A 21,168-nucleotide genomic window follows, 5' to 3' on the forward strand; every position below is an offset into this window, starting at 1 on the left:
GGGAAAAATGATACGCAATTAGGGTTTCATCAGTCTTTATTCGAAAGGCGAGGTGTTCAGCGCCGAATTTTCGTACGAAACGCGTTTAAAAACGACGATCGCCGAATCGTCGCTAGGCCAGGTTTCCCATCGGGTCCCAGGCGGGCAGCGAGATCGGCTCCCGCTCGAAGACTTGGAGGACTTCCGCAGGGACGAACTTCTTGTCGGCCACCACCTGACGATCGCGAAATAAGTTAAATTGCGCGTACTATCGACCGCGTCGCGACCCGAAGGTCGAAGGCTCACCTCGAAGACGAACTCTTTGAACCAATCGGCGGTGGTGAGCAGGTAGCCCTTGTCGCCCTTCTCGTCTCCCCAGGAGTTCTCGGTGCGGAACTTGGAGGGCGCGCCGTCGCTCTGAAAAATAATCACAAGAGTCAACCCCGTCCGGAGAGATCCGAACAGAACGGACCGTCGTCGGGTCGAATACTGACGTCGAACGACACGCCCGTGAAGACCATGGCGTGGTTCATGGACGACTCCCCGTAGATCACTCGGTCGGCTTTGCTCATCGTGATCTGGAAGTCTTCGCCGAACGCGGAACGAAAGTCGTGCCTGAAAAGCGATCTGTCTTTAGGGCGACGGGCGAGTCGGCGTCGAACGAGTCGGGGGGCGATATTACGTCTCCAGATCCTGCAGCCCGTGTTTGCTGTCGAAGCGCTTCTGCACCTCCGCCCCGAACCACACCGCCTCGCCTCCTTTAATGCTCTCGGCGGCGACGCTGTGTATAAAATTGCACGGTTAGAGAGCGGCGGTCGACGGCGGGTCCCTCCCAACTCACTTCATCAGTAGCTCGACGGGTTGGTTGTTGTACAGGGTCGGTCGTCCTCCGACCATGTTTCCCAGGCAGTCGACGGTGTAGAGCGAGCCGTACGGGTGTTTGGGTCGCGGATCCGTGACGAGGCAGACCTTCGAACGGAAGAGCGATTAGAAAACTGCATAGTTGACAATTTACAGATATCGTAAAGTTTGGTACCTTGTCGTCTACGTTGAAAACAGGTTTCACTAGGGTTTCGTAAAATTCCAAAGGACTCATAGGGCCCGACGACTTGTACGCCTTGGATTTGTTGTAATACTCCCATGTGAATTTCTCAGGAGGAGTTCCTAAAATCGTTTGCATTACGAAATGACGAATTAATAGTCGAATCGTTATTTCGGTGGGATTTTTTTATAAATATTAGATAAAGCGAAAAGAAATGTAATTTTGTTAGTTTGCTTTCATTATTATTTTGAAGCTCTGTTCATATTCTTACTGTTTTCACTCGATTTTTTCTAATGTATTTTGTTGTACAAAAGATTGTCCAATTAATGTGATTTTTGGCAAAATGAACTCTGTTTTTCACAACTACTCATAGTCTATTTATTTTCAAGAGTCAGTGCGCAAGAACATTGTTTAACGCTTAATCAAAATGTGCTCTTAAATTTCTGCCTTGTGCTTGGTCGTTCTCAATGAAACGATTGATCTTACGGCGAACGACCAATCACAGGGCAGAAATTTAAAAGCATGTTATGATTACGCGTTAAACAATGTTCTTGCGCACTGACTCTTGAAAATAAATAGACTATAGTACTTGTCATATTAAATTTAATTTTATTTCACGATTTTATTCTCCCGGAATACACTATTTATTAATATTTTTAATAACTAAATCAGTGGCGTAGCTAGGGCATGTGCCGCCCAGGGCGATCCTTAAAATTGCCGCCCCCCCATACATTTTTTGTAGGGTCATAGAATCAGCATTTCTTAAAATAATAAATTGGTTATTATTAAGCTCTTGTTATTTGTAAATGTATATAAGTAACCAATAAGAACCACAGTAGAGGATCCCATCGCGAATATGCCGCCTCCAAGCAAGTGCCGCCCGGGGCGGCCCGCCCCCTCCGCCCCCCCATAGCTACGCCACTGAACTAAATTTAATCACAATAATAACAGCATAACTAAACTAAAATATTTTATATGGACAAAGACACCTTTATAGGATGTGACTGGAGAAAAGCAATACATTTTGAGTTTTAATGAATACTAGGTATTAGATTGCGCAAACGAAAATTCATCAATAGGTATATATAAAAATAAATAATATAATATATGTTTTATGATGAATAAATAAATTGGTTTAAAAATTGTAATGAAATTTCAAAGAAATAACACAAAAATATGAAATTGTAGTATCGAGTAGGATACGCACCGAGACAGATAGAGACGATCCTGTAGATCACGACCATCTGATCGTCGACGGTTTGTTGTATTTTTTCCTGGTCGGCTTTATCGCGCACTAAATCGCACAAAACCTTGGCGAACTCCCTCAACTGAAACGTAATTCAGGTTGAGCGAAGGTGAATAATACAATACGGATACGTGATATCTCACTTTGGAGCGCAGCAGGGCTCCCAGCCGTCCGCTGGAATCGCAGCTGTAGGTCTCCGGGTAGCACTTCTTGGGCATCAGTCCGTGCTTGTCGACGAGGTTGACCAGCATGTCCCATTGTCCGCCGTCGGTGGCGGGCTCCTTTTTTAAAACGAATCGTAAAAAGGAAGTCATAGTGGAAAAGAGGAACGGAGTCAGAGTCGGACTCACTTGCAGCACGTACGAGACGGTCCTGCTCTCGGCGTCCTCTCCCCTGCGAGCGGCCTCGACCACGGCCGTCAGCCAGTAGTGGCACCGCTCGATCTTGTCCCAGAAAAACAGGTGCGCCTGAGAGAACTCGAACTCGTCCAGGGCGCAGTGCTTGGCGAAGGGGATCCTTATGGCGTTGAGCGCAGCGAAGATCCAACACGTCCCGGCCGTCTTCTGGTTGGTGACCGGCTTCACCTCCGAGTCCACCTTGTACTGGAAGACGTGCTGAGTCGTCTCCGCGTTCTTCCTGGAGGTGCACGCGTCGAACGGGTCGATCTTTGTGCAGACGTTCCTCGCCAGCACGTTCACGGGGTTCTCTTCGAACTCCTCTCTCAACCTCGAAAGCCTCTTCTTCGACAGAGGATCTGAAACGAAAAGGTCGTATAGCGGTATATTATAATGTTTCACAAAAGTAGGTACGTATTGTGATTGTGCGCCAAAAAACTCACTGAACGCCATGACTCGAAGAAGCGAACGTCACAACCGAACGATGTTGCCAATGCGCGCTTTATTTTACCTAATCTGCAACATTTTCACTTTCTTCAAATTATTATCTCAGTCTACAATTTTAACATTTATAATGTATTGTATGTCTTTTTTTACTACATCCATTTAAGTTTAAAAGAAAAAATAGAAAGCAAAAGACTAGTTTGACAAAAAATTATGGCTTCTTCTGGTGATTACACCACTAAAATTCACAATAGCAATTTCAAATGTTTGCTAAAATTAACATCATGAATGTCGTCTTGACATAAAGAAACAGTTTTCAGATATGGGTTTATACATAGCTATGTTGAGATATAACTTCTGGAATGTTTTAATAAAATCATAAGCGTAGAAGAATGAGACGACAAAAGGGTGTCGGACTGGGAATCGGTCGGATTCTAAGAATCATTGGAAGATTTTACTTAGATTATACTTTACAATATATTGCAATAAAATAAAAGCTGCAATATCACTTTTAAATAAGTATTCAATCAATTTTAACAATCCTTTAAATCCATAAGAATTTAATCTAATTTGTCAAGGAAATCTAGTAAGATTTCCATCTTTTCAAATTGTGATTTGCAATTGCGTAACCGATATTAGGAATCTGGAAGAAATATATATTTTGTCGAATGCACTTCAATCCAGAACACAAAATTTCGTTAAAGCAAATAAATTAATTTTAAGAATAATCTTTGCTTTGGAGAAATCGATAGAAAATCCGGGTTGTTATTAAAACCAAGTTGACGACATAACTAAAACTATGTCTTTTGCCTCAGGTGATAAAATGTCTAATCTCACCCCTGGTACGGAGAATATTTGTTTTAATCGTTTCTATTTAATTGAAATAATAATTATAATTAAAATTCAATTAAATCAATTACGTAATATTCGAAAATTAAAATGGCATTATCGTTAGGCGCTTGGACGATACGACAACCGCAATCACTAGTTCGATATACGCTATCTAAAACTGGTATTTTTCTTAAATAGAATCTCGAAGCTGTGCCGTGGAAAAAATTATATATTTTGAATTTACTTTTTAAAATTTAATTCGCGTTCGATCGTGGGTTTTTGCAATATTGTAGGCTTATTAATCATATGGGGGCCAATTTAGATTTGTTATGGCCAAAACAGGTCGGCACTTGAGTAGCACTGGCGTGACAAATATCTCTCTACACGACCAATCTTCCGGACTCAGCTCATATCTTCAATAAAAATGCTACTGCAGCGGCTCAATCTGTGTATGATTGCCACCCGTCAGCATTACCGTCCCTGAAATCAATTAAACAAAACTTTTTTAAAACTTATTGTGTGAGTGAGTTAGCGGATGGGAGATCCAACGGTGCCCGCCATTCCAGATAGAAGTGTGACCGGAGCATTAGCAGTAGCCGACCTAGCGGTGCTGCCTCGTGCACTGGTCACCCATATATTGTAATAACTATATAACAAACCATATACTATAAGCTAAAATGAAGTTCCTGATTCTAAACCATAAATTCTCGGGTTATACTTTAAAGAAAATCTAAAAAACAATTTCTCGTAAACTGAATTTTTTTTATTTTACTCAAGATATAGTTGTATGTACAGAGAATATATCTGATATTGACACAAATAATATTATTATTATGATTCAATTGTCGTTTTGCGGATTAAAAATATTTTGTTTTCGCATGCATTGTTAGAAATACGTATGCACGTGCACTTTTATTATCGTAGGCGATATTTAGAGGAAGGATTCTCGGAAATGTGACGCACTTAGTAAAATAAAAAGTGATTAAACTTTCACATACCTTTCTTTATCAGAGACGAGTGGCTCTCCTGAATTCTGAATTTTGAACGAGACTGTCAAATTGTGTTTTTTTTTCTATAAAACGCGAGGCTAAGAAATAATAAAACAATATTTTAGATAGTTAAACAAAAAATGCTTTTATAAAATCCCCATTCATATTCCCAATCCACTTTAGGGCACATCCCTAGCCACTTCCAAATATGCTACATTATATGTACCGATAATAGCTGGCAACACCGGGTCGATTATTGATTTAGCGCGAAGCTTGAATTCGGCTGCCGTCGCTGACGGGCCGCGGAGACCCGCCCTTTGGCCGTCCCGACGAAAAGGGCATGACCTTCGCGACGACCGGCGATCGATAAGCGATGGCGGAGGGCACGTACGAGCACGCTTGCATGCGGGCCGACCTCCTGGGGCTCGACAGACCCGACAAGGACGAGTTTCTCGCGAAGAACGCGCCGTCGATCGCGACCGACACCGACGCCGACGCCGCTCGCTTCGAGGTGAGTCCTCTCTCGCCCCTACCCCTCCTGCGTCTAGTCTTACCTCTACATCTACACCCACACCCACAGGACATTTCGCTGCAGAACGAAGAGTACCAGCAGACGAGCGGAGGACTGAGCGAGCTCAACTCCATCTTGACGGGCACCCAGCGCAAGATCAACAGGATCAAGGTAGTGTCCCCTCTGTATTTTCAAAATGCGGTCAAGCGTGTATAAAACGGCAGCCGTCTTCCACCGCAGGGCATGTACGGAAGCATCGCCGATCTGATCAAGAACAAGCTGGGCGGATCGAAGGACAACATGTCGTACTCCACCGACCCCAGCTACTTGCCGGTGGACGGCAGTCAGGGGACTTCCGGGCCGAGAGCGCTGCCCGACGACTCCGAGACTCGCGTCCCTGTCCCCGGCTCCGAGCTGCACGACCAGATATCGTCGCAGGTGGACAAGCTGGACAGTATGCTGAGCAGAGCCGAAAACGCCCAATGCTCGCTGGAGAGCCAGAACAAGCAGATGAAGAAGCTACTGCGCAAATAGTCAACAACAAACAAATAGCTTCAATCCTAACGGAAATCTTGGCAATAATTATTATATAAATTATCGAGTGCTTTGTCGTTAATTATTCCAATCTATAATAAATACCTGTTATATTGTGTAATGTTTTGTAATTTTAATAATACATATATGTTCTAACTTATGAATAAATACCGCATTTTATATTATAAAAAACTTTTAACGTTCACCTCAAAGCGTTGAGCGCCTATTCTTAATCAAGACAAGATACAATTCAGTCAGCTCCAGACTTATTATAAAAAATAGAGAATAATACTGAAATTGTTGTGAAAATATTATTCAAATTAAACTACATGCTTTTGCATATTTATTTAACTATTTTAATTATTACTTAAATATTATTGGTCAGCATGTCGAACCACCTCATCCTCCGAACGAATATCGTTTACAATATTGTCTACGGTGATGAGGGAATTTTGATTTTCTCTTGTATTGGTCCAACTGTCCATTACATCCATCGTATTCGTCAAAGGAGCAAAAACACACCTTTAAATCTATTTCTTATAATATAATCGTTAATGCTATTCTGCGGTTTCTTTATAATAATTGTCTTTACGTTTTTTCTTCAGGACTAGATTTTATTTTAAAAGGACTTTATGATTTATATTGAATTTAATTTTGAGATCCTCTTGTTCATAAAAAGGGTGAAAAGTCTCGCATTGAGTGTTGCTTTTAGCACTTTTATTATTAAAAATTGTATTACATAAATACATTTTTAATCATTGTTTCTTCTTACATTGGACGTTTGATCGAGTTAATCGTGATTTACTTGTGAAAAAATTATCTAATTTCTTAAGGTCTCATAAAGCTATTCTCAAATTATTTGACCAATGGATGTCAGTTCAAGTATAAAAACTCATTTTCAGAACGATATAAGACCTCTACTGGAGTACCGCTAGGATCCAGCTTGGGTCTATTGTTCATTAATGACATAGAAACAGCAATGAATTGTTCAAATTTTTTTATTACATACGGATGATCTCAATTCTTTATGGAAGTGGGCTTTTGATAACCGATTACCTTTTAGTGTCAACAAATGCCACACAATATCATTTTTAAGGTCCTCAATGCCAGCGAAATACTCTTACAGGTCTTCCTTGACTAAGGATCTAGGCGAGACTTTCGAAAAGCATTGGAAACTCAGTTTTATATTAAGAAATGCGCACTCTTTATGATGCCCTAGTCCGCAGCATACTAGAAGCTGACTTTATTATATGAATTTCAGGCGTAATGAGTCAATGCAATTGAGATGTTTGCAAAAGAATAGAGGACAATTTAAATGAGCAATGTATAAAATAATTGTTTGTGCATTATTATGCGAGCATTTATCAGAACAGTGAAATCATCTCACGAATAACTCAAAAGATTTACATGACATAAATAGACGAAGAATTCGTTTTATGTCCATTTGTCAAAAAAATTTCCTGTTAAATCGTACCTGATTTTTAATAATAAAATTGAATAATAGAAGTAACGTTTCATAATACATAATTCCATCTTTGCTGGATTGTTTTAAATTCTAATTCTAAAATAAAGATAATGGGTCATATGAAGAATACGCACATATGGGGTAATAAGGTTAAGTATATTATATCACATTTAGAAGTAAGTGTAGTGAATTTATTAGAAAATTCATTCACACATTAAAAAGGTCACACAGGTTAGAAAGACAAATTTATTGAATATAAAATAATGTATAAAAATATGTATCTTAAATCGCTGCCATTTCTTCTTGCGATAGCTTCAGAGACGTGATGGTCGGCATGTCTCTGATGCCGTCTCTGTCGATGACGGCCACTTTGAAATTGGGGATGTTGATGACGAGTCGTTTGTGCACTTCTCTGACGCATTTCTTCATGATTTCGTAAGCCTCGTCTTCGGTTTGATCTGTAAATTGATGTGAGTAGCGTAAAGCGCACGGTGTCAGGTGATATCGAAAAACGACGTACTGGTTCTGTGGTATCGGTCCATGATGGAGAGGGCGAAGAAACCGCCGTAGCCGATGGCCGCGTACGGAACGGGCACTTGCGCCCCCAGGTAGTCCATGTGGTAGAGCAGCGGTCCCTCCTGTTTGTCCCACCCGCCGAGCAGCATGTTGACGTTGTACGGATTCTACGGATTATACATGCATTTTTCTGGTCAAATTAAAATTGTTGGGTTATTTAGCGTTGATATCAAGACTTTTTATAACAATATTACGAATTTTGACCAATAGGAGACATGATGACTCCTATTGACCAAAATTCGGTTTGCTACTACCATATCAAATGTCTGCAGTATATCATATTTTTAAAATAATTTAATATTGAATTGCAGACAAACTATGAAGTAATATGCGATGACTTGACCTAACGAAAGTTGTAAACCTATAATTAATTTTCGAACTTTTATAATACATAACAGTTAAATTATGTATCTACTGATGAAAATGTATTTGAAGTGCACTAGTGAAAAATACAAATTCACTGTAACATTTAAGGCTGTCGCCTGTCGCCGCAGTCAGATATCGAGCCCTTATGCATTGCATGTAAATAATACGATTCCAGTCCAATACCAAGAGCGGACCTCTCATAGATTTTGTATATTATGCGTGAAAAAGTCAAATGATAATTTGAATTTTGCCATAAAGAAAATAAATAACTGTTAAGTTCTCATATTGGTTTTCAGCAACCCAAGAAAATATCCCCTATCGGTCAGCATCGATTCTAAATAAGAAAACCAATTTAGGATAATATTATATATAAGGATATTGAAACCACTAATTATTTAATTTTGTATGGTAAAAATGATGTAAAATTATTAAAAAGCTGACCCTGCTCCTCAGCCACTTGACGAGGTTGTTCCTAGTGAAGTGAGCGGCGGCCGCCGAGCTCATCTCGTAGCCGTTGCGTATTTTATAGAGGTGGATGTTCTTGGCTATGTACTCCGCGAACTGGGTGGTGTCGCCCGCCTCGCCCACCGCGGCCATCACCATCCGGCTCGTCAGCGGGTACATTTTGTTTTCGTCTGAAACGGGTGAAACAGGTTAGGGCTACAAGTTAGTGTCAACTCACGCTCACGCCGAGCAGTCGCGTTCTTACCGTCCTTGGCCAGGATCAGGCCGCCCATGGCGAGGTTCGTGTCCACCGCCAGCATGACGAAGTCGCGGAACTTCACTCCTATTATGCACTCCATTTTGCGCTATGAGGCTATGACTGTCCCGAACGAGCGCCGGCGAAACACACAACTCACTCGTCGTTGGCCACGACGTCGTTTCGCGCCGGCCATTGCCTCTTTTATTATTCTCCTTTTTTATTGCTCACTTCAGTTCTAAAAAGGGATTGCAGCTCCTATTGTTTAGTTATATATATATATATATATATATTTTATAATATTATATAAACATTTCAAAGTAGAAAAAAAGAGCTGTCACGCTATCATATCGGTTCAAAGAATGTGGTTCTTACAAATCAAAGCTAAAAACTGAGTCTAAGGTCTCTGCAAACGAATGACCATCCGTTTCTTCGCGGATGGTGACAAGAAGACTCGACGATGTGGGACAATCAATACAACTTTTAAGTCATTTTAAACTAATATTGGTTAATATAAAATATATTAAAAACTTAATTTATTCTAAAATTTCTCTCCCCCCAAATGATAACTACAATAATGTATCTTGTCAATTGTATAATATAAACAAAGAATAACCCGCAAGAACGACAACATAGACTGACACTGAAAAACCCTCGTAATGTCCAGAGGAAATAAACGATCCTTTGAACATAAAGGAATACATAAACAATGTGTTGAAGAACGTCGTAATTACCCTCAAAATACAGAGAATCTATACCCATTATATATCTATTTACTTTTAAGGATGTGGGCATATTTCGTTGGTCAAATATACGAGTGCAACAATTGGTTGAATGATCTCTGTATGGTTGTGATTCGCTGGAGACCTTCCCAACCTACGATCCATAAGGCCGATCTTCAAGTGGCATTGATAGACACTATGAGACATACATCGAGAGACATCTACAGGCAGACACTACGAGACAGACTACAAGAGAGACTACAGAGCGACACACGAGACATTACGAGGCAGACTGTAGAGGTGTGTCTAGGTGTCTCTCGTATGCCGCTCTTCAGTCGTCTAGGTCCTAGACGATCGGGTACGACCACACACTGTAGACTGTTGCACAATAATTGAAGTGGGTCAATACTATTGTATTAAAAAACATCTTAAAACTATTAAATCTCTAATTTCGTTAACATTATACTTTTGTCTATTGCTTCGAAAGCTTTCTTGAAAAGCTGCTCTATATCGTAATCGTTATTAAAACGTTGTATACGCTTGCAACGTTTCGATAGAACTGCATGCCAAATAATCAAACTGCAAATATATTTGGATAAAATGAATATCTCTACAAGGCCGCGACCGTTGCAGTTCATTTCGTTTCCGGTCGAAGCATTCGATTCGGGATTTTTGCATAGTCGAAATCGTATCGGTTCAATTGCTGCAATCGAATATCGGACGCGCCTTTGTATTGTTACGTTTGGCAAGTGTTAAAAATAACTTCTTAATTATTCTACGAACCGGAAAAAGTCGCACAGTACTAGAATCGTTCCAAAATATTATACAGCGTCTACTGCACCGAAAAATCTTCTACAGTGCTTTGAGGGAAGGGGGGGGGGAGCATGAGCTTGATTTGATTAATTGTTTCCTCTAAATATCGTAGACGATAACAAACGTCAATGGAGTGTTTATGCGCACAAGTGTATATGTCAACAAATATTTTTAGTCCGAAAAACAACAGTTTAACATATCTAAACAGAATTTCGATCAATAAGAGAGCGCAAAAAAAATTATTCTTTCTCAGAAGTCAAAAATCCACGCCAAAAGCAATAAAATCATGCCGTCGCCGTCGCAGTGGGAACGCTCGTTACCCAACGTTCCCACTGCGATGCCCCGATTTTTGTCAATTTTTGACTTCTTAGAAGTGATACTTGTTTTTGCGCACACCTATTGACCAAAATTCGGTTTGAAAATATTAAGTCTGTATTAATATCGGTAAGGATAGCTATCATATTTTTAAAACATCCAGGTGTAGACTAACTATGGAGAAATATGCAAGATGTGAAGTCTGTCTATACTTCTTCTTACATATTATTCTTAAAACAACCCTTTAAAAAACACATGCCATCTAAATTAGAATTAAACATCATCGTTTTTTTTTGTTATCTTATTATTTTATTATCGAAAAATAAAAACAGCCCTAAATCGTCTGCAGGTGTTTTTAGATCACCAAAGCAAAGATAAAACCGACGGCCGGTTAGATTGCAAAAAAATGTTGGTCATTCAAATACTTTCGATCTTCCGAGAAATGTATGCATATTTTCAAACATCTGGCACTAACACCTTCGAAATGGTTTATTATCTTAATATTCGAACAAATTTAATTTTATATAATAAAAAATGCTTTATAAAATTTCTCGATTTGACATTTTCTGGAGAAGAAAAACTAGCTTGAACCTACGTTTTTTTTATGCATATCCATTAATTTATTTAAATAACAGCTTTGTTACCACCGTTCTCAGTTTACGATTATTTACTAAAAAAAGACCAGAAGATTCGCTAAAAAATATTATGAAGATAAATATATAAGAATGAATGAAAGAAAAATACACATGAATAGTTTAACCATAATAGTTTTTTTAGAGACCTGGGATTGCTGTAGTTGAAGTTTATGTTTATAATATTAAAATTTGGATTTTATCACTGTCGTTGATACTCGAAATTAGTGAGTTAGTTGGTTTGCTTGTTCTCGCGAAATATTTTTACGTGTAGTGACGTTAGTGTCGTTCGATATTTAGCACTCGCTCTCTACTTGACGAAATTACCCCGTTTCCTACGAGTTAAAACTAGTATGGCTTTCGTTTTATCCGTGTTAATTATTATTGTCTATATTTTTTGAATAACTATTTAAATTATGTAGGATTTTTTTATTTTAAACGCAATTGCTTTAATACCGCAATAACTAGTTAATATTGTCGCGTGGTCAGCGTTTTCAAAAATACTGGTATCGTCCGTATATAAAATTAAGAGAAAGGGCCTAGCACACTTCTCTGAGGTTCTCCCTTTGGAATCTACAAGTACCTTGGTCTGTTACGTCGCTGTCTAAAATATTCTCGCAGTGTCTCTTGATTAGTAAGCCTTAAGAGAAAAAAGGTATAAACTTTCCACTATATAAATATGTTTAATGTATTTGTTATATAATTTGATATATTTTTAAAATACGCCAACAAATATTTTTTTCTTGGAGTTTTAACGTCGAAGGGACGTTATTTTGCAGCTAAAATAGATGCCGGAAAAGTTGTTAATAATTATTTTTTTAAACTTACAAATAAAGAGAAATGTAGATACCGCTATCAGGCGGTGGATTTGAAATGACAGGTCTTGGAAAACGGAGAGTCTTCGCTCGAATCTCGAGTTGAATATTCGTCGTTGTGATGATGCGGTACGATCCGCTGATGTGTCTTTGAGGCGTCTTCTGATGAGTCTCATCGAGTTTTTCTCTGTCTGCCCCGTCTGTGACTAAACGTTACATCTTTAATAATGCTGGTTAGAGACAGCTCTGGCGAATCACGTATGGGGATGTTTGCGGAACAATTGCATCGCTTCTTGGACACAATCTGTGTCGTGTGTTGTTTCGCCTTAAAAAGAAACGATTTAGATGGTCACTCTGGGGTAGAGACAACATTATTATGTGCAGGGTAGAACGCAATGCCTTTCAACACAAAGAGTAGTCCGTTAAATATTTCCAATTATTAATACAATTGCATAGTCAAGAGATCTCTCTTCCATTGTAATAAGAAATAACGTGGGTGGTTTTACTATCGAGATGAATTTTGCTCATTCGAAAAAAGGCAAAATATTTTATCGACACGGAAAGTTTTTAAAAAAGCCCGATTCGAGCGAAAATTAATATTTCTTGAACTATTTTGACTTCGACAAGTATGGTTAAAAAAAAATTCTATATAAACGTCGTCCAAAATCAGCGCCAAAAATAATCTCCGTACATACAGTATTGAGCATAATAATGGGGCACTCCTTAAAATGGTGTGTAACTCTTTACAAGTGCATAATCTGACCAAAATATTTTAGCAGGTAGTTTAAAACATAATTTTGAAAACTCAACAAATGAATTTGTCGATTTTTATCGCTCACTTGAGTTTTAAAATGGGATTACTGGTCTTATTGTTCTGTATTGCCTATCGACCGTTATGTTCAGTTTCGTGATTTTACCCTTTATTTGCAGTTATAATTTTTTTGTTTAATAATATATTGTTATATAAACGATGTGAGCCCGACACAGAAATAAATAAAACTCGAAGGTTAGAGTGAGCCGAAAACACCGAGATTGGACACCTGAAGATTGGGCGAGTCATTTGGTCCGATAAATCCAACTTTCATTTTAGACTAATATTGGTTAATATTATACAAAAAAATATTAAAAACTTAATTTATTCCAAAATTTCTTAAGCAATATTTTAAAAGAATAATCATACTTTTTTCAATAAGTTTTTGGGTTTTTGCAGAAAAGAATATCTAGTTGATTTAATGTTAAAGATTGGAAATACTCTTAACATAACAGAGCACAACCTCGTAACGTAATGGAATGGAAAATTAAACACGCGATTATAAGTTTATTTAATAATTTATTTCGACTTATTGTTTTATTAAAATTATAATTTTAATTAAATTTAAATTATTTGCTTAAATTGGGTAAAATCTGAATATCAGATAAATTTAGCCAACGGGCCCGCCTTTACCCCACTACTGATTGCGGGGTTTCTCGGGGTTCTATACTTGGACTTTTATTTTTCCCGATTTACGTGAATGACATGGCTTCGTGCACAAACAACGAAAATATGCAGCTATACGTCAAAGATACTGCCGTTTATTATATTATTATTACACTAAAGATACAAATTAGTTAGAAACAATCATGCAAATGGATTTGAATACGTCAGCACAATGACTCGTTTCTTCAATTTTGGTTCAAACTGTTTTTCGGGCTTTGGAAAATAATTGACTAAATATTTAAGATTAATTATAGACGACAAGATAAACTCGGTATTATATTTAGTTTTCGCGGAGATTGTCCGAAGAGATTCTTTAAACCAGGGTTTCCCAAACTTTTTCAGCGGCGGAACACTTGGCAAATCCGAAAATTTTGGCGGAACACTTAGCTTATTTTTTAGGTTGGGTAAAAAATGTTATTAAATTTATTTAATAAACATAAAAATACCCAAAAAAATAAAACTCTTAATGACTCTGATGATTTTGGGTTCTTAAATTACAATTTTATTATATCAGGCACAATATTGGTCAGTTGTATTCTCATATCTGCCGTAGCGTCGAGTCTATTTCTGTATTTTGTTTTAGTTGCAATATATTTAAAAAATCCCACTTCGCATAAATACGTCGTGGAAAATGGAAGTAAACAAACCAGAGCTTGTTTTGACACATTGGGGAAATCTTCAGTCACACTCGCCCAGAATCATTTAATGGCTGATCTTTATATTTTTCTTTCAAATCAGAGTCATTCATTAATTTAACTAAATTCTCATAATCCCTTGCACTTAAGCCCACTGGTTCAACTGAACCCAGGAATCGTCCTTACTAGTTTTCGGAAAATATTCCGAAAGTTATTTTCAAGTTTTATAGATGTTCTAAAAATACTTGTGAAACTTTTTTATCAACTTGAAAATTCAATTCATTTAAACATTCATCCAAGACAGGTAAACAATCAAAATTATTAGATTCAACCGATAAAATTTAAAATTGTAATTTTTTATCAAAAGATCTTTTTTTATCTCTCATATTAAAAATTATAATACTTTTTCCTTGTAATAAGCTAACATCATTGCACTTTGTAAAAATATCCGCCGGATATGCAAGATGTATCAACCAGGAAAGATTTGGTAAAAATTTGATAAAATAATGTTGCAAATTATTTTGTGCCTTCAAGAAGACTAATAATTTATTTCGAAGTTCATAAAGTCTTAATAGTGCTTTTCCACTGGATAGCCATCTCACTTCAGTATGTAACAAAGGTGCTTTATGTTCACTACCCATTTCATCGCACAAAATTTTAATTAATCTGGATTGAAGTGGTCTAGATTTTACATAGTTTATTATTTTCACGGCTTCTTCATAACATTTTTTAAATTTGTGGAAATTTTTTTAGTCAACACTGCAAGCCTATACAAAATACAGTGAATGCTAGTATCTCTTGTAGCTACTTTTAGGATACGTGATAAAACACCTTACATTTTTCCTACCATTGCACGAGTACCATCTGTACAAATATCAATACACTTTTCCCAGCCTATCTCTTGTTTTGTAATGTAATTATTAATACTGTAGTTTTTCCATGTAGATATGCACACGTGAGTAAATCTTCTTCAATGCTTTTATCATATGTGTAACGAACAAATACCAATAGCACAGCTAGTCCTGCGGCATCTGTAGATTCATCCATTTGCAATGTATATTCACTGCAAAGTCCATGTCGACGAATTAACTCTAGTAGAAATATCTTTAATGCGTCGTGAAACTTTTCATTTTCAGTTTCAGCCATTGTAATCATTTGAAATTTGGACTTTTCTAGTGAGTCACGTTGTCTCTTAAAATATTGCATGTCTTTTCCTTTGTAATCAGAGTGTGTGCTTCGAAGTGCCTTCGAAGTTTAGCTGGAGCCAAAGAACTGTTTGCAAGTATTTTTTGACACAAAACACACATTGCATCAGGAGCATCTGAATTGTTAATATACGTTAATCCAAAATTTAAATAATTTACTTTCATTTTGGTCTGTTCATATTATAGATGACACTTGTTCTTTATTCGATTTTGAAGAAATCACATTTTTTGGGTTATTTTCTTCTTCGATGTAGACGTATCAGTAAAAGTATTTGGCCTTTATTTCGTCAAATTTCCTGTTTTCAACCAAAGATCCATGGGTAGTTTTTGAATAATATGTAAATTCTGTAATTTTTTTTGGCAAAATGTAAAAATCTGTAGCTATCAGACTAAATTAATGTACAAGAATATCGATTCATTTTTATGCAAACTTTATTTAATTCATTTACATTTCCAAAAGTTTACACCCAATCCTGTTTTAACGCAATAAATTAGTTTTAGGAATTAACACGTAGAATAAAAAGGCGTGAAAAATTATCCGCCATAACCTTTTGTAAATTTGACAGATTGGATCCTAAGATTGAAAAATCTTGTATAAAAATCACGTACAAGTGAATTTGCGTAAAGTAAATTTGCACCAAAGAAATTGCATAAAAGTGACATCACATAAATAAAGTTTTCATAACAAACACTGACATATGAAACTTTTCCCTCCAGAATTTGTACACATCAATGTTGAATATTTAACACATATTTTCAAGATTTTTATCAAATTTATAAACAATTTTTATGTATTAGCAAGACTAATAATATTTGTAATCTACTCCAAATTTTTGTGAAATATCTATTTCGGCTCCGCGGAACACCAGTGTTCCGCGGAACATAGTTTGGGAAACCATGCTTTAAACTATTCAATATTCTTAATGACTTTTTAAATGTCAAACCTGAAATGACATTTTTAAAATCAGTTAACGATCAAGTATTTGCGAGTAATTGAACAGATATATTCAAATACTATTTTTTTTTAAATAAACAATTACCAATTTATGCAAAATACAAGATATTTGGTTTTATTAAACTCCTTCAATTGTATAAAAAAATGTTTCAGACAAAAAATTTAATCAATGTGGATTGTTGAAGTGGGGGTTCTCTTATAAAATGAAAAACAAACAAAAATTTAGAAAACTAGAACTGCATGAAAGGCTCCAACCAAAATTATTTTATGCACGTCAGTTTTCTCTTTTTGTATATTTTCGTATATTTTACAACTATTTATCACTCATATTATTTAACAATCTCCTGGTAATTTCTTCCTCAGTACTTTAACTGTCGATATTTCTTTTATCTTTCTCTTTCATTGACGCCAAGATTCTTGTTACATTAGGATTTTACAGATATTTTGGTGGGGCATGGCCGATAAAGATTAAGAAACATTGGTGCAAACCTTTGTATAAATATTGTTATTAATTTTATTTGCACTGTACTCGTTTACCAAGTATATGTCTTTTTAATTGTTCTATTATACTTTATTAATATTATATCATAGTATTATATTATTATAGTCATAATCACAAAAAATCTATGTACATATACGTACAGTAAAATTATATATGTATGGATTGTATAAATATATATTATAAAAAAAGTGAATCTTTTTGTAATATGGGGCGCTGAAAACCAAAATGGCCTATGGGTGAGACACAACTCGAGATTGCAAAAATACCGGAATTTTCAATACCGATATTACCTAGAGACAAAGCAGTAAATAACAGTATTGACATTATTTTTATTATTTCAATTAATTGATATCAAAAAAACGAAAAAATAATTCGAGTACCACTCGGATTAGCAAAACTCAAACATTGGAATACCCCGACAATTATTTCCATTCAGACATATTTTTGGCTTGTATTTAAATGCACGGTTTTTAACATCATAAACACTTTTTTAATCGTATTCACAAAAATAAAAATAAATTATATAACATTCGACAGATATATTGAACTTAAAACAAATTATGTCATTTTGAATAAATAGTTTCCACTAAAAATGAATATTTTGCACTAAAAAGTAATACGTTGCACTAATAATTAATACTTTGCACTGAATGATCCCAATGATGTTTTACAACTGGTATACATTTCGTAATTAAATATTAAATATTGAGAACCTCTGATCGTTTTAAAAAAACTAAAACATTAGACAACATATGTATATTATAAATATGTCAAAAAGATCTGTGCAAAATATTAAATTCAAGTTTGAGTGTACAAAATGCATACTATCAAATTTTTAGTGTAAAGTAATCAAATTTATGTTCGTGTGTACAAAGTGCATATTATCAAATGTTTAGTGCAATTATATATAACGCTATATTTTTAACCAAAAAGTCCACAGAATACGCTTCACTAAACACCAATGTTTTGTGTGAAACATATATATAAAAATAATGCAACGTTATTTCTTTTGTTACCAAATAAAAATAAATTGTACCAGACGATATAATTGAAATGTGTTGCCTTTTTTTTTTACATCAAAGTTGATGAAAGTAAATAAATATGAAATTATTACATTACATCATTGAAAGTACACAAAAAATCAATTTTTAATAACATAATTTATTGTAAAAATGCAAATTAATTATTTAAAAAAAAAAAATCGCATATGTAAGGCCAAATTGTCTGGGTCAAAAGAGTTGTGCATTATATATGCATTTTATATTTTATAATATTTACATAAACATTTATAACTCAAATTTAATTAATGTTCTTTTAATATAAATATAAATAAATAAGTTTACGGGAGATCAATCTTTCGAAAATAAATATAATTGAGATATTCTAAAATAAATATTAAATTTGCAATTAAAGTAAATCACATAAATATGTTTTTGAAAAAAGTTTGAACAAACAGATTTACACTTTTCTCCACATTCCTTTATCATTCTTTCGGATAATCGTAACTGGCAAAAAATAATGAGTAATATATTTTATTGGAAGAAATTGGCGAGTGGTGTTTTGACCGCTGGTATAAACATTTAGGAGGCATAGAGAAGCGGTCGTTCATTGTAGATATTTTGTGAAAGACGATTATTGTTCCAAAATAATAAATAATTAAAATGTTTTAATTAAAATATTTATTTTATCGAAACAATAGTTGCATGCAAGTCAATTAATTGAAATAATAATAATAATGTCAGTACCGGTATTATTGCAATCCCAATCGCAACTCTCGAGCCGGCCTTGTCTGTGTATTCTTTGTGAGTGGTTTACTGCTCATAAGAGGAACAGATAAATTAAATAATAAAAAAATTATTCCATTTTCATCGTTGTAAAATAAGCGTTATTTATTCTTAATCCTGCGAGGATTAATATATCGCTTGTTAAAAATAATACAACGCGCATATATGTAAATTAAAAAATATCACTTTATTCACTCGTATACGCGATTACATGATCGTAGAGAATATTATAACACGCGTCCTGTACATTATCGCGTCTTTATCCGGAGTCGAACGCGGCCGACGTCGCGTCGGGATTTTCCGCGCGGAAAAATTGGGCCGTCTCGCCCCGCAGCAGACGAACCGTCAGGAGAGCCCAGAAGAGAGACACGTGGGCTCATCCGGCGTCGTCGGAGGAGGCGGCTGTCGAGGACCTCCTGCGCCTCCTGTCTCGCAGCGGGGACCTCTTGAGCAGGCGGCGAGCCTTGCGGGCCGCGAGGGCGCGAGTCACGAGCAGCGCCGTCTTCGGAGGCCAGTCTCTCCCGATCGCCTCTCGCGCCCCGCACATCTCCGACAACTCCCGGCGCACTCGGCGGCTCCGGAAGGCGAACAGGAACGGAGAGGCGGCGGCCCCGAGGCACAGCATCGCCAGGGGCAGCACGCCGAGACGGGGGAACAGCCTCGAGACGGCGGCCGGGAGTTGACTTGCAGCGAGAGCGGCCGCTAGTCCTCCAGCCCTAGCGGCCCGGGACTCGTTCGAGACGCGCCACCTCAGAGAGCTGGCCGGCGAGGGTCTGGGCGAGGCGGCCGGAGAGGGCGGGTGCAGGAGTCCACCTAATTCGGGGCTCGAGCGCACGGAGCGCAGGCAGTCGTCCGCGACCAAGTCGATCTTGAACGTGGGTGGCGAGACGCAGGCCGGGCGGATCGGCGACGGCGCCGGAGGGCGGAAGCTGCGCCTCGCCGCCAGCCAGATGCGGGCGCGCATCAGGCACACGGAGGCGAAGGAGGAAAGCGAGCAGCCGACGTAGAGGCAGGAGAAGACCGCGTCGTAGAGACCGCGGGGCGCAGTCGACGTCTCGCAAAAGCCCCAGGGTCCGGACGAGGGGGCGGAAGCGAGCGCGGCTCCCGCGCCGAACAGAGCGGAGACCGTCCACTGGGCCAGAACGGCCGACAGGCAGCGCGGCCCGTTGACCCTGGCCCTGTAGCGCAGCGGGTCGGTCACGGCCAGGTACTGGTCGGCGGCCACCAGCAGCGCTCCCGAGGACGCGGCCAGGCAGAAGAAGGCCGAGACGCCCTCGGCGGCGGCGCAGGCCCACGGCGAGGGCCTCCCGCTCGCAGTTAGGTCGAAGGCCAGCAGAGGTCCCAGCACGGCGGCGCACGCCAGGTTTCCGGCCAGCAGGTTGGCCACGAATCTGCGGACAGAAGCTCGGGTGAAGGTCGCGTTCGAGAGGAGCGGAAAGAAGCGACGCACCTGTCTGCCACGGTCCTGAGGGCGGGTCGCGCGCAGAAGGCGGTCAGGGCCAGGCCGTTGGCTAGCACTGCGGCTAGAGCGCAGCCTCCCACGGCCCAGGACCACGGCGATATCATCCGGTCGCCTGCGTCGCCCCTTCTCGGACGAGCGCACTGCGACTCCGCCGACGGCCGACTGCCGACGCGACGGCCGTTTTCGCGACTTTTCCTTCGACGTCACTCGGAAGCCCTCCGGCGCTTCCGACTCCTAATATCTCCCACCGCTCCGCGCTAATTCAGTTCTCGCATTTCTTTCCCCTAGTAAACTAAACCGAATTAAAAACTCATATTATTAGGAAAGAAAAGACAATTTTATGTTTTATAGTAATAATAGAGTCGAAACGTCGAGAAAATTACTTAATCCTTTGCACCCATACTTGTTTTAATACTAGGTAGATAACAGTGACGAAACTTCAAGTTTTGGGCAACCGGCAAAAATTATTATCAGCCTCACCCCTTCCCCCTAAAGAAAAACTAATTTTCTGAATATTTTTTTCAAATTACATATAAAAACAGAAAATTAAAATAAATATCAAACAAACACATATTAAAAAACCTTAACAATGTAATATGTAGTACATCCATAAAAAATATAATTTTTTATAGACAAATATTGTATATATAATATAACATTAAATAAAATATAGAAAAATTAAAGTGTGTAGATCTTTACAAGTGCATAGTCGGACTGAAACTTTTAGCAGGTAGTTTTAACTGTAAATTTGGCAACTACATAAAGGAATTTGT

General features: G+C 38.0%; 4 protein-coding genes across 6 annotated transcripts; 1 reads left to right on the top strand and 3 right to left on the bottom strand.

Annotated features, from left to right (window-relative positions):
* Window positions 1-18: 18 nt before the first annotated feature.
* LOC148233611 (bleomycin hydrolase) lies at window positions 19-3,145 on the bottom strand. Of its 2 annotated transcripts, XM_088189072.1 has the most exons (10): window positions 3,106-3,145; window positions 2,618-3,021; window positions 2,411-2,548; window positions 2,229-2,349; window positions 1,016-1,143; window positions 821-948; window positions 662-760; window positions 474-594; window positions 286-396; window positions 19-214 (listed from the first exon to the last, which is right to left on the bottom strand). In XM_088189072.1, exons 1-10 carry the CDS (start codon window positions 3,113-3,115, stop codon window positions 113-115), a joined length of 1,362 nt encoding a protein of 453 aa, XP_088045198.1. In that variant the 5' UTR covers window positions 3,116-3,145; the 3' UTR covers window positions 19-112. The 2 variants fall into 2 exon arrangements, with proteins under 2 accessions (XP_088045198.1, XP_088045199.1); XM_088189073.1 differs by having other exon boundaries at window positions 2,618-3,145.
* LOC148233612 (uncharacterized) lies at window positions 2,884-6,163 on the top strand. 2 transcript variants are annotated; one of them, XM_088189076.1, is made up of 4 exons: window positions 2,884-4,619; window positions 4,987-5,437; window positions 5,507-5,608; window positions 5,678-6,163. In XM_088189076.1, the coding sequence occupies exons 2-4, from the start codon at window positions 5,300-5,302 to the stop codon at window positions 5,969-5,971; spliced, it is 534 nt and encodes a 177-aa protein (XP_088045202.1). In that variant the 5' UTR covers window positions 2,884-4,619; window positions 4,987-5,299; the 3' UTR covers window positions 5,972-6,163. The 2 variants fall into 2 exon arrangements, with proteins under 2 accessions (XP_088045202.1, XP_088045201.1); XM_088189075.1 differs by having other exon boundaries at window positions 3,289-4,619; window positions 4,663-5,437.
* A 1,505-nt stretch (window positions 6,164-7,668) lies between these two features.
* On the bottom strand, window positions 7,669-9,291 carry Prosbeta4 (Proteasome beta4 subunit). Its single transcript, XM_088189074.1, has 4 exons — window positions 9,088-9,291; window positions 8,820-9,013; window positions 7,957-8,119; window positions 7,669-7,894 (listed from the first exon to the last, which is right to left on the bottom strand). The coding sequence occupies exons 1-4, from the start codon at window positions 9,179-9,181 to the stop codon at window positions 7,719-7,721; spliced, it is 627 nt and encodes a 208-aa protein (XP_088045200.1). The 5' UTR covers window positions 9,182-9,291; the 3' UTR covers window positions 7,669-7,718.
* A 9,808-nt stretch (window positions 9,292-19,099) lies between these two features.
* LOC148233614 (beta-3 adrenergic receptor-like) lies at window positions 19,100-20,605 on the bottom strand. Its single transcript, XM_088188645.1, has 2 exons — window positions 20,384-20,605; window positions 19,100-20,324 (listed from the first exon to the last, which is right to left on the bottom strand). Exons 1-2 carry the CDS (start codon window positions 20,497-20,499, stop codon window positions 19,310-19,312), a joined length of 1,131 nt encoding a protein of 376 aa, XP_088044771.1. The 5' UTR covers window positions 20,500-20,605; the 3' UTR covers window positions 19,100-19,309.
* Between the last annotated feature and the right edge of the window lie 563 nt (window positions 20,606-21,168).

This window comes from Plectrocnemia conspersa, unplaced genomic scaffold (assembly GCF_051122295.1).
Source record: "Plectrocnemia conspersa isolate PC_06_02 unplaced genomic scaffold, ASM5112229v1 ptg000007l, whole genome shotgun sequence".
In the NCBI taxonomy this organism is placed as follows: Eukaryota; Metazoa; Arthropoda; class Insecta; order Trichoptera; family Polycentropodidae; genus Plectrocnemia; species Plectrocnemia conspersa.

Coding starts and splice junctions, on each gene's coding strand:
- LOC148233614 (XM_088188645.1), bottom strand. CDS start 20,499: ATGATATCGCCGTGGTCCTGGGCCGTGGGAGGCTGCGCTCTAGCCGCA. Junction 20,325..20,383: donor CTCAGGACCGTGGCAGACAG/GTGCGTCGCTTC, acceptor TTCTGTCCGCAG/ATTCGTGGCCAACCTGCTGG.
- LOC148233611 (XM_088189073.1), bottom strand. CDS start 3,115: ATGGCGTTCAGTGAGTTTTTTGGCGCACAATCACAATACGTACCTACT. Junction 2,350..2,410: donor GAGCCCTGCTGCGCTCCAAA/GTGAGATATCAC, acceptor ATTACGTTTCAG/TTGAGGGAGTTCGCCAAGGT. Junction 1,144..2,228: donor GATCGTCTCTATCTGTCTCG/GTGCGTATCCTA, acceptor AAACGATTTTAG/GAACTCCTCCTGAGAAATTC.
- Prosbeta4 (XM_088189074.1), bottom strand. CDS start 9,181: ATGGAGTGCATAATAGGAGTGAAGTTCCGCGACTTCGTCATGCTGGCG. Junction 9,014..9,087: donor CCTGATCCTGGCCAAGGACG/GTAAGAACGCGA, acceptor CACCCGTTTCAG/ACGAAAACAAAATGTACCCG. Junction 7,895..7,956: donor GGACCGATACCACAGAACCA/GTACGTCGTTTT, acceptor ATCAATTTACAG/ATCAAACCGAAGACGAGGCT.
- LOC148233612 (XM_088189076.1), top strand. CDS start 5,300: ATGGCGGAGGGCACGTACGAGCACGCTTGCATGCGGGCCGACCTCCTG. Junction 5,438..5,506: donor CCGACGCCGCTCGCTTCGAG/GTGAGTCCTCTC, acceptor CCACACCCACAG/GACATTTCGCTGCAGAACGA. Junction 5,609..5,677: donor GCAAGATCAACAGGATCAAG/GTAGTGTCCCCT, acceptor CTTCCACCGCAG/GGCATGTACGGAAGCATCGC.